This window comes from Rhinatrema bivittatum, chromosome 13 (genome assembly GCF_901001135.1).
Source record: "Rhinatrema bivittatum chromosome 13, aRhiBiv1.1, whole genome shotgun sequence".
Lineage (NCBI taxonomy): Eukaryota > Metazoa > Chordata > Amphibia > Gymnophiona > Rhinatrematidae > Rhinatrema > Rhinatrema bivittatum.
Window position 1 is genome coordinate 64,980,365 of NC_042627.1, and position 12,754 is coordinate 64,993,118.

The 12,754-nt window shown below is 42.0% G+C and overlaps 1 protein-coding gene across 3 annotated transcripts in view; it reads right to left on the reverse strand.

Annotated features, from left to right (window-relative positions):
* Positions 1-3,494: 3,494 nt before the first annotated feature.
* Positions 3,495-12,754, reverse strand: part of ELL3 (elongation factor for RNA polymerase II 3) — a 52,854-nt gene continuing 43,594 nt past the window's right edge. For all 3 annotated transcript variants that reach the window (XM_029574999.1, XM_029575000.1, XM_029575001.1), the window contains exons 9-12: positions 7,347-7,404; positions 5,519-5,690; positions 5,280-5,324; positions 3,495-5,074 (exon numbers count right to left, since the gene is read on the reverse strand). In XM_029574999.1, the coding sequence (XP_029430859.1) occupies positions 4,964-5,074; positions 5,280-5,324; positions 5,519-5,690; positions 7,347-7,404 (386 nt within the window). In that variant the 3' untranslated portion in view covers positions 3,495-4,963. The remainder of the gene's footprint in view (positions 5,075-5,279; positions 5,325-5,518; positions 5,691-7,346; positions 7,405-12,754) is intronic.

Below are 12,754 nucleotides of genomic sequence, written 5' to 3' on the forward strand. Positions count from 1 at the left end.
GTTTTATGGTGACAACTTTGGATGTGGTCCCTTGCCCAAAAGCCTTGCTGTTCCAGTGAGATCCTCACTCAGAGGATTGAGAGGCAGTTTTCTGTACCAAACGGGCTTGCAGTCAATCCCAGCTTTATTTCATGACTCAATCTGACTATATAAGCCACAGTTTTGCTTTGATAGCTAGTCCACAAGTATCTGATAATGGAAGTGGATCTCAAATCTTAAATATCCTTTTCAATGCTAGTGTCCTCTCTGGGGTGCTCACTGAAGAGATGTAGTGTGGCTCAAGAAACTTGGAATCTGGTAGAAGCAAAGTGGTCCATCAGAAACCAGAGTGATAGGGAAGGCACTCCATTGTTAGCTTCTGTTCTTTAGGATCAGGCTGTCGGGATCTTGTTTACCTTTATCCCAGCTGTAGCATATATTCCCTGAGAAAGGATCAGGAGATGGCATATGGCAGAACTAGTAAGTCTGTAATTAGTCTGGGCAGAGAAGCATGTAAAGAACTCTACACCACTCTTAGTAGGAATAGAGATTGTACAAGTGGACTTCCTTAGTTGCCCCAGGCTCAGTTTTGGAGGATACAGTCTGTTGTTGAAAGAGGTGTTCTCCAGATTGTTAAAATGGGAAGAACTAGTGATGGATTTATTGGTGGTCAGTGTCCACATTGGATGGACCTCTTATGTGTTGATGTTCTGATTCAAGTCTGGCTGGTTCAAGTTTTCCTTAGGTTCCCTTTGTGTCCTTTGGTGGGTAGAATCTTGCAGACAATTCTTAAGCATAGAGAACTAATAGTATTGTTAGCTCTCAATTGGCCAAGATGTTGTCATGCAGACTTTTTTATATGAGGATGTTGCACAGGATCCATCATGGCTGTGGCAGGATAGGAGCATACTATTCAGGGGCCAGTAGTTATTGTCTATTTTCTTTCAGCTTGGCCCTTGTGAAGGCTCATCGGTCAGATTCTCAGACAATTGTAAATTCCCTTTTGTGGTCCAAGAAAGTTTCCACATCCTTAGCATATGCGAGTCTGAAAGTTTTTTTTAGGCTTGGGGCTTGGTTAGGAAGAGCTTGACTAAAGGAAGAGTTTTGCAGGAGGTTGGTTCAGACTTGAGCCTTTTCTCCCTATAGATGCATGTGCCACATACCTCCTACTATGGAGGTCTTAGTGGGCAAACCTTGATCATCTTATTTAGAGGTGTCTTGTACTTCACTTAAAGAAGCATTTGAGCCTTTGCATGAGGTATCTCTTAAGCTGATTATTCTTAAAGCAGTGTTTTTCTGTAGCATTCTGTTCTGCCAATTTCCGAGTGACAGGTTCTATGGTACAGAGATCTCTTCAGGTTCGTTGGACCAAGGTGTTGTGGGTTCACATGGTTTCTTGTTACTTCCTAAAATGGCTTTGCATTTTTTTTTGTCTTATCCAGATTTAACTCCCTTTTCAAATGGGAGTACACTCATTTTCATCCATTAAAGGTTGGGGAAAGTTATTTATGCAATTAAGGATTAGTAATAGTTTCAGAACCTTGGAGAAATGTTTATTCAGTTTGATGCTGTTCTGATCCTTTTAGAGCCATAAAAGAGGTTAATAGCTTGTTGAGGTAAGGAAGTGATGTTAGGCTTTCATATCTAATGGATTGTCATTTCACAAGAAATTAAGGACCTGCTCTTCTAGGATGCAGAATTGCATCTGGTGTCACCATGGAGATTGGTGACATGGTCCACCTTGTATATTTATTTTAACAGAGTATCATAGTTGAAAAAGTTAGGTAACATTGGTGGACATAATAGTAGGGTTAGTTATATATAGGAAAACGTTCTTGAATGACTATTGTAGGTTTCGTGGTTGTGTTGAGATTTCATGGGTGGAATCTCTGTTTTCTTGGTGTTGTCTGGGTGGGAGAGTGTTGATGATTAAGTACATCTGAAAAGGCTCTGGTAAAAAGCCAAGTTTTTAACTTTTTTTTTTTTTTTTTTTTTAATGTTTGTGTCAAATTGAATTCTTAGATTGTGGGGTAAAGAGTTCCATAGAGAGGGGCTGGCAATGGATATAGCACTCTCTCGGGTTGATGATAGATGCATGGTTTTTGCATGAGGAATTTTTGAGGAGGCCTTTATTCATTGAGCAAAGGTTTCTTTTTGGTGCATGTAGTTCAATGTGTTTGGTTTGCCAGTAGTTTTGTTGTCCTGTGATTATTTTGTGGAGGATTGATAAAACTTTGTAGTCTATTCTCTATTTTATTGGGAGCCAGTTTAAGGAGATGAGAATTGGTGTAATATATTCTTGTATATATCCTGACCTTCAAGCTAGGATAGAGGCTTTTTGGCTTTTGGAAGTCCTAGCAACCTTGCCAATGTCCCACCCACTAGAGGCATAGCTCAAGTGCTTCCTATGTGTCTGGACTCTTCTGGCTGAACAGGAAGGAGAAATTTAGCTTTCTGAATTTCCTTTCCTTGAGTGCAGCCAACTGTATTCTCAATTTTTTTCAGGATAACTGTGCTAGATATGTCTATTTCTTGTTTTTTCTCCCTTGGAAGCCCTCTGGTGATGTATGCCTGAGCTGGAAACCAACATGGAGAAGGTGACTGACCCAAAATCCTTTGCTATCTTAGCCTATGTGAACTCAGTGACTTGCTGAGCCTGACCTGCAGGAATTCCGAGGGCACCTGGACAGCAGTTGAAGCTGGTGCCACATTGTGATGCCTAATTATAGGTTCACAAAAGGAGGCGGCAATGGATGGAAACTTCAGCCTATACTGTCACAATAAGAGGCACCATTTCCAGGGGCATCTGTAAATACAACCTAAAGATATAATTGCCCTGACCAGCAAGATTCTAACAGAACAAAGGATTATCTAAAGATTGATGGTAAATGGGCCCCATCTTGGAGAAATAATCAGGGTCGTTTAGGGATAATCAAATCATGCTGTTGACATGACTACCAATGTAAATTATTCGCTCGGTAGTCATGCACTCTTAGAACTTCTAACCTAGTATTATACTGTATGTTACCTATAACAGAAGGATTAATTCCTGTCTACAAGGAGATGCTGGTCAGTTTGTCAGAGAAAGGGCATCCAGTATCTCCCAAGAATACTTATACTGATCAATAAAAATTATATTTTCTACAAAATCTAAGTTCTTCGATCCCTGGATATAAGCATAGGTTGTGCTTAACACTGGTTTTTGTTTAGGGGGTGAAGGGAAAAGTGTATTGTATTTAAATATTTCAGTACAGGAGCCTATAAGGGGGTGACATCAGTAAATCTCTTAATCTGACTTCATTTGCTGTTTGGGAGACATAACCCATTCAGCTGGACTGGTCTGGCTGGACCCACAAACTTTCTGGCAATTAATTTCTCCCTAGTGAGATGTACTGGATACTTCCACATGTGCTGGACTAGTTACTGTTGGACACAGGATTGTGGGCTCTATCCACTGTTTCCCATAGCAATTATAGCTGTTGGATAAGGTTATTGCAAAGAATTTCAGCTAACACTGGCAAATGCCAACCAAAATTTATTGTTTAAAGTGGAAAAAATAGCATGGAACTGAGGGAAAAGGATGGATGTAGAAATGTTTAACATTACTAATTTTTTTTTATAGTAAAAATAAAATATATAAAAACACTCCTTCCTTACAAATCTAAAGTTAAGATTGTTTTGAAAAATCTTTAATTTACAATTGGTTTGTTTAAAGGACAAGGTTGTAATGCTTGCTTTATACAAGAGAATAAGGTATGTGTACTAGATCAAACTACTGTACATTGTCACTGTAGGAACAGAAAAACTACCCTTAGATGTCACTGCTATTGGTTTTCTAAACTGCTCCAACAGTTGGCATGGCAAAAGGAGGGAAGTAACATCAATGTGCAACAGTGCAGACACTGGGACAAGCAAGCTGGTAAACAGTGTGCAAAAATCATAGAAGGGTCAGTTGATTGGAGTAGTTAAGCTAACAGATTGGACCAAGATCCTATAAGCAAATGATTTGGCCCTTATTACATACAACAGTGTATGTCTAACTACAAAAAAAGCCATAAAATAAACCAAAGTTTAAATGTGGTATGGCTTAGTGTTATTTTTGCCTATGCTCTCTTGTTGACTGCACTGCACTGAGGGAGCTTCAGACACAGTGTGCTGCATCTGGGCTGGTTTAATTACAAAAGGCTCTAGTACTTGTTTTGCTAAGCTTGAGCCTGATTTGTCTATAGCATTTATATTATTAAGAAAGCTGAGCCTAAAGTCACTTTTATGTCAGAAGTCTGGTCACTTCTGAGCATAGTGCTCAACGGCTGATTTTCCCCTCAGTGTATTTTTCCCTACTGTAACTTCTGTTTTCTAATCTAAAACATTTTCCTCCTCACGCTAGGGTGGTGCTATGGCCCAGGTTTAAACAGCCAGTGAGTTTTGGCTCAGTCTGACATGTGGCTGTTGCTACCTATTAGAGAGTCCTAGATACTGGTATCAACTGTGATTGTAAGGCAACTGCCTTTCGAGTAACCTCTCATGCTGCTGCTGCATCGTACTTTGGCATCACCGGTAAAGTTGTCATGCCACTAAAGCAAGCAGAGGATGGGAAGGATTGCATTCAGTGCTTGTGGCATCCTGGTCCCATTCATTATTGCTCAGTCCCTTTCACTAGGTGGCTTCTTAGGCTGAAGAATGTCCAAGCCACAATGGCACACACACTGCTTTCATAGGTCATGGTACCAGAATTAAGGCAAAAATTCACAAGCAAGGGTGCTTGTAGGTAGGAACCATGGTCCCCAGAATCCATGATTTCAGTATGATTGTTACGTCTATGAAAAGGAAGATAACCTTAGCCTATGGTAGGAGCTTAGACACTTTCCAAAAAGTTCACAACGTGGTTTTCAGAAGGCCTTACGTCCCCCTAGGGTCATGGGTAGTGCTACTGACTAGTAAAGCAAAATGTAAACAGGCTCATTCCATTTCTGCCAAGGCTCCCTTACAGAGGCATGTTCTTTTCTTCATACATGACAATTAAATGTTTAATATGTGATAACTTGTGATGGAGGTATTCACAGCGTCTCTTTTCTTCTCTGTAGCCAGGATATGTCTGTAAGTGAAAATAAAACAGTCACTGAATGGATATGATAATGGGCGAATTGAGGGACAAACCATCTCTGTGTCAGGCAGGATGATGATGGGGGTTTAAGGACTACATTGCTCATGGCTTGCTAAAGCTGCTGCTGATGCTTAGGGTGGGGAAGATTGACAACTGGCTACAGCAATTCATATGTACAGCAAGGAGGAGTGTTTACCTTTTTGAATTTCTTGTACTCTGTTAATATTTTGTCTTCAATCACCTAAAATGCAAGTCACACAATCAGAAGTAATTCAATGGCAGGCACAAAAGTGAGAGGCTTCCCGCAGCTCCCTGGGTCTACGGCCCTCCGATTAAACTTGCAATGAAAGTTGGGATGGTGACCTGCATGAAGAATGCCCATCGGGCATTACCCCAACGCCGGCCCTCCCGCTGCCCTGCCACCTTTTCCCCCACCTTGTGTTCCATGCTCCCTGGCTTCAGCTTCTTTAGCTTAGATCCCAGCTGCATGAATCTCTCTGTTATTTTGCCAATCTTGGCATGAAGGTTTCGGTATTCTGTGTAATCCGCACTAAAGTCGTCTTCATATGCTTGCTGCTGCTCCACTGAAGAAATTGGACTATATTTCCTGATAAAAGACAAGAGAAACATGTTATAGAAAGGCACTAGATGGAGTATGGCTTAGCAGCACTGCTGTGGCAGCTGGAGCTGGTCCTCTCACATGATCTCATTTGCAAAGACTCCAAATATTCAGCTCACTGGAGGCAGCAGCTGGTATGGTGTGAAGTACCAAGGGAATACCAGGCACACAAATACCTTGCACAAACTGCTCCCTCAGCACCAGTTCTGGTGGGGAGGGACACGGGGGACAGCATGCATTGGGACCAAGTGAAGGTAGGGGCTAACATTGTTTTCAAGTTCTGCTTAAAGTGGAACCTGCAAAAAAAAAAAAAAAAAAAATCTATGACCAGGAAATCTGCTGAAATCTCACAAGCCTGAAGCGTGTAATTGAGAGAAACCAGCACTAGAGGGTAGGTTTTAAGAGGGCCACATGTGCACCCATATAAACATGTGTAGCTGGCTGTGCACAAAAATGTACGCTATTTTATAGCCTCCGCCTATAGGTCTGCACGTATCTTACGTGCGTCACGTAAGATATCAGCTGCTTATTGGGCACAGGAGTCCCAGCGAACATGAGATACTTTATAGGGCTCTGTCTGATTCTATATGTGGACCATCGTAAGGGGACACTGATTTGGGGTGAGTTTTTGGGAGGTGGATTGGGGGTGGTGTCAGACACATTCAGGGGCCATCCATTATAAAATTGACATCATTAAAGAACTGTTGACCTTATAAGTGAAATTCTAAAAAGAGGAGTTGATTTGTACACCCACAGCCTCTGCTAGCTGCATTTTACAAATCAACTCCTTTTCATCTCTTACTAAAGGTAAAAAATTCTTTAATGATGTCAATTTTACAATGAATATCTATGCATGTGTCTGTTAAACCACCACCCCTTTCCAAAAACTCACCCCGAATCAGTGTCCCCCTTACACTGGTCCATATAGAGTGTATCAGACTGAGCCCTATAATGAGGTGCTCTCGCTCCCTCTCATTTTCACGAGGAGCTGCAGCAAAGTGGCAAGAGTGCCGGCTGAGGATGACTTGGGAGTTTCACCTGTCAGTGCTGGCCCCACCTCTGGAATATGCCAGGGCCTGCCCATTTTCTGCCTACTTTATCTGGGACCACGTACCTCACTTTAGGCGCACCCTTCCCAGCTATTTATAAATTCTCGTGGTGCCCGCACGGAACACTTGCACGCGTATGTGGCCATTTTTTGCACGCACAAGGCTTTTCAAATCTACCTTTATGCAGTTTTAAGAACCAGAAAAAAAAAATACAAAAAGCCACACAGACTGCTGAAGCCTGCTGTAGTTCTTGTACATATTGAAGCTGCCCGTGGGCGTCTTTCCCATCCTATCCTCCCTGAGAGCTTCAGCATAAACTTTGCACTCCCTTCTGGAGTGGACGGAGGCAGACTGGCTGCTGGGATGGTAACCTTGATGCCAAAATTAGTAACGGTAAGTAAATAAGGCAGCCAAAATTATAGAAGGGCTAAGAAAGGTTCATGAGGTCGTCTGTAGACAGTGCAAGTCAACTACGCCTTCCCTGGAACATGCACAAGCAGGAATGAGAGCGGCTAGCATCAGACGCTGAGCTAAGAAACAAATAGGTGAGATCTCACAGTATTCCCCTCGCCACTGCAAGGTGATGCATACTTACAGGAAATAATCTGGCATTTCGGTTGAGGATGGAGGAGATTCTGTCCGCTGCTCCTGATCTGCAAACAAAATCCCAACATGACTCGGCTGGTTTTAAGATGCCCCCCCCCCCTTGAAAACGACATGGGTCCCAGCGCAGTTACACTGATTTCATCCTCTTAAGGGGGTGCAATATTAGAGGGATGGGGGGGCTTTGAGTCCCTGCCCCAGCACTCCGATATCACTTCTTACGATATCCTACAGTGAGATAGGGATACAGCAGCAGATAATGCTGGATAACCGCACCTGCTTTCTCTTTAATCTCAGGGAGAATCCCATCACCTAACCCCTCTCTTTAAATGGGAGGAGAGCCTCACTCGGAGCCCTTCCCATCAGCCCTGGGGACAGAAATGTGATAAGTGCAGCAAGTACCGATGATAGTCATTTGTGACATACAATAAAGAATTGCAGCAGAGGCCTGATATCCTGTGGGAGCACAGAGGAGAGGAGCACATTGCTGGTGGCTGAAGAGAATTGCCAAGTACTACTCGGGGAAATTTTAGAACTTAAAGTTTTGGGGAGAAGTCAACTATTGGGGCATATTCTTTAGTCAGAAGGCAGGCAAAAACCAGCAGGCTGATGCAATATTGGCTTGCGTAAAATGGGAACTCATTGTTGAGCGCCTACTCTCCTAACACATGCTCAGCCACCTCTCCTGGGTGCGCAATGCATTATTTAAGTGGAGGGGTCACGCTAAAAAGGGATGTGCTAAGGATAAATTGTGCAACCCTGCTAGTCGGGCGCGCAGAAGTAGCAGCTGTGCACCGGTTAGGAAAACAGATGCACAATTAATGGGTGTCCATTTCCCTAACCTGACCACTGGTGCAATTTTTTTTTCATGCAGCTTCCTGTGCTTCCTCCTACTTAGTATCTATACGATAAGTAGTAGAAGGAACCATAGAAAAATCAGTATTTTGGCTTTTTTTGTGGCTTTGGTGGTGGGGGGGAGGGGTTAGATAGCTTGGAGTGTGGAGTGAGGCTGGCATTGTTTTCCATTTTAAATCGGGCACATGGTGATTTTTTTTTGCATCGGGGTAATAGCCTCATCTACATGCATTTGCACGTGATGAGCTCTATTAGCTATGCACTGGTTTGGATGCATGTTTTGGACGCACTAATCTCCTTATTGCACCAGGTGTTAGCGTATTCAAAACACAAGTTCAAGAGCTTATTAGACTGTGCACTAGGCTCAGCGCAAGATAGATCATGGGCCTGCAGGAGTTTGTGTATTTTGTATTAGATAGCTAGTCAGAAGGCAGGCAAAAACCAGGAGTTTGTGTGTTTGTCTTTCCCTCCTACCCACCCACCCCTAGCTCATCCTTTGATTTATAGGCAGGTGAAACTTTCATATTATACCTTCCCCTTTACTCCCCTTTTTTCACCCCCCTTCCTTCTATTTTATCAATCACTACACTCTTTCCCATCCCTCTCTTGTTTCTCCCTCTTCTCAACCCCCAATCTTTCATTGATTTTTAACACATTTGATAATTATATTTTGTAATACATATCCCATTTTTCCCCTCATTTGTTATATTACATTGTATCCATTTTTTAGTTAAAATTGTTATATGTAAACCGACGTGATGGCATTGCTGAATATCGGTATATAAAAGCAAATAAAATAAATAAATATTAAAAAATATATAAAATAAAACAATCAGCCTTTTAACAAACTCAGGATTTCCCTAGGCCTCATGAAGAGTTTAATCATTCCCTTGTAGGTCACTACCAGATAAATAGTGACTATACTAATGCATTTAAAGGACCCTAATTGTATGCATTCCTTCTACCATACCAACCTAAACTTAACTAGGAACCGAACAAAATTAAGATTAAGTCAGCAGTCCAGCAGCAACAGGTGAGCCTTCCAGTCTTTTGTATCAAGCGTCACAATTATGATTTTTATACCAGCCTCTGAGAGGGTGTATTTGTGCACCCAGTGCAAAGAGCTCCTGTCACTCAGAGAACAAGACCGAGCTCTGGCGGCTAGAGTGACAGACCTGGAGGAGCTGAGGCAGACAAAGAGGTTCATAGATGAGACCTTTAGAGAAATAGTAGCCAAGTCCCAACCCCAGTGTGGGAGCCCTGGTGCTGCCTTGGAGGAAGATCTCCTGGTTGGAAAACATCAACCTGATGCAGCAGGATCCTGTAGTAAGTACCTGCTCTCCAGATGATGCATTGTCCTCTCGCACAAAGGATGATTCTCCCAGAAATACTGCCCAGGAGGGGTGGGTTAGGTCTGCCGTCATAGTTGGTGATTCATTTATTAGGAATGTAGACAGCTTGGTGCCTGGTGGGCGTGAGGATCACCTGGTAACATGCCTACCTGGTGCAAAGGTGGTGGACACCATGGTTCACCTAGATAGGATTTTAGACAGTGCTAGGGAGGAGCCAGCTGTCATCGTACATGTGGGAACCAACAACCTAGGAAAATGGGGGAGGGAGGTTCTAGAAGCCAAATTTAAGCTGAAATCCAGAAAGCTGAAATCCAGAACCTCCAGGGTAGTATTCTCTGAAATGCTCCCTGCTCCACACGCAGGTCCCCAGAGGCAGACAGAGCTCCGGAGTTTCAATGCGTGGATATGATGATGGTGCAAGAAAGAGGGATTAAGTTTTGTAAGGAACAGAGGAACCTTTTAGGGAAGGGGGGGGGGGGGGGAGTCTTTTCTGAAGTGACAGGCTCCACCTTAACCAGGGTGGAACCAGGCTGCTGGCGCTAACCTTTAAAAAGGAGATAAAGCAGCTTTTAAACTAGAACAAAGGGGAAGGCAGACAGTTGCTCATCAGCGAATGGTTCGGAGGGAGGTATCTTCGAAGGATACTAATGCAGCATTAGAGTTTGGAACTTCTCTGTTGGAATGCCCTACCATAAGAAAAGTAGGCCATGTGCCTATAATAAAGGCTCGTCAACTAAAAGATTCCAATTTATCCCCGTCAACTAAAAAGCAGAATGTTAATACAACAAACAAAAAAAAAGACACTTTGAAATGTTTGTATGCCAATATCCGAAGTCTAAGTAGTAAGATGGGAATGTTAAGAGTGTATAGCAGTGAATGATGACAGACACAATTAGCATCTCAGAGACATGGTGGAAAGAAGATAACCAATGGGCTAGTGCTATACCAGGGTACAAATTATATCGCAATCACAGAGAGGAGCAACTTGGTGGCAGGGTGGTGCTTTATGTCCGGGATGGCAAAGAGATCAACAGGATAAAGATCCTGCAAGAAACCAAATGCACAATTGAAACTTTATGGGTAGAAATATTTGTGTCTTGAGGAAGAGTATAGCAATAGGAGTATACTACTGTCCACCTGGCCAAAATGATGAGATAGACCGTGAAATGCTAAGAAAAAGTAGGGAAGCCAACCAAAGTGGTAGTGCAGTAATAATGGGAGATTTCGATTATATTTATCCAGTCAATATTGGGGTAACATCAGGACTTGCTAGAGAGATAAAGTTCCTGGATGGAATAAATGACAGTTTTATGAAGCAATTGGTTCTGGAACAGATGAGAGAGGGAGCAATTTTAGATCTAATTCTCAGTCATGTGCAGGATTTGGTGAGAGAGAGTTAACTGTAGTGGGGTTGCTTGGCAATAGTGATCATAATATGATCAAATTTGAATTAATGACTGGAGGGGGACAGTAAGTAAATCCAAGGTGCAGCTAAAAAGGGTTAAAGAGTGTGCAACAGGTGTATTCCACGCATTAAGAAAGGTGGAAGGAAGACCAAACAATTGCCAGCATTGTTAAAGTGAGGTGAAAGAAGCTGTTTTAGTCAAAAGATCTTCATTCAAACATTAGAAGGATCCATCAGAAGAAAATAGGATAAAGAATAAGCACTGGCAAGTTAAATGTAAAACATTGATAAGACAGGCTAAGAGAGAATTTGAAAAGAAATTGGCCTTAGAGGCAAAAACTCATAAAAACCTTTTTTAAATATATCCGAAGCAAAAAAGCCTGAGAGGGAGTTGGTTGGACCATTATATGATCGAGGAGTTAAAGGGGCACTCGGGGAAGATAAGGCCATCATGGAAAGACTAAACAAATTCTTTGCTTCAGTGTTTACTGAAGAGGATGTTGGGAGAAACCCATTCCGGAGATTGTTTTCAAGGGTGATGTTTCAGATGGACAGAACCAAATCACAGTGAACCTGAAAGATGTAGTAGGCCAGATTGACAAACTGAAAAGCAGTAAATCACTTGGACCGGATGGTATACACCCCAGGGTTCTGAAAGAACTAAAAAATGAAATTTCAGACCTATTACAATTAATTGGTAATCTATCATTAAAATCATCCATTGTACCTCAAGACTGAAAAGTGGCCATTGTAACCCCAATATTTAAAAAGGGCTCCAGGGGTGATCTGGGAAACTATAGACCGGTAAGCCCGATTTGAGTGCCGGGAAAAATTGTGGAAACTTATGAAGAATAAAATTACAAAACATTTAGACAGACATGGTTTAAAGGGAAACGCCAGCATGGATTTACCCAAGGGAAGTCTTGCCTTACAAATCTACATTTTTTGAAGGGGGTGAATAAACATGTGGACAAAGGTGGACTGGTACATGCGGTGTATTTGGATTTTTGGAAGGCATTTGACAAAGTTCCTCATAAGAGGCTTCTAAGAAAACTAAAATGTCATCAGATAGGAGGCAATGTCCTTTTGTGGATTGCAAACCGGTTAGACAGGAAATAGAATAGGATTAAATGGTCAGTTTTCACAGTGGAAAAAGGTAAACAGTGGAGTGCCTCAGGGATCTGTACTTGGACTGGTGCTTTTTAATATAGATATAGATAGAGATCTGAAAAGGGGTACAACTAGTGAGGTGATCAAATTTGCAGAAGACACAAAATTATGCAGAATAGTTAAATTTCAAATGGATTGTGATAAATTGCAAGAGGACCTTGTGAGACTGGAAGATTGGGCTTCCAAATGGCAGATTAAATTTAATGTGGATAAGTGCAAGGTGATGCATATAGGAAAAAATAATCCTTGCTGTAGTTAGGTTCTATCTTAGGAGTTACCACCCAGGAAAGATCTAGGCATCAGTGGATAATACATTGAAATAGTCTGCTCAGTGTGCTGTGGCGATCAAAAAAGCAAACAGAATGTTAGGAATTATTAGGAAGGGAATGGCGAATAAAATGAGGAAAGGCTAAAGAGGTTAGGGCTGTTTAGCTTGGAGAAGAGATGGTTGAGGTGGAATATTATAGAGGTCTACAAAATTATGAAAGGATTTGAGCAGGTTAATGTAAATCGGTTATTTACTCTGATATCGAAAGATTAGGGGGCACTCCTTGAAGTTAGCAAGTAGCTCATTTAAAACAAATTGGTGAAAATTCTTTTTCACTCAATGCATAGTTA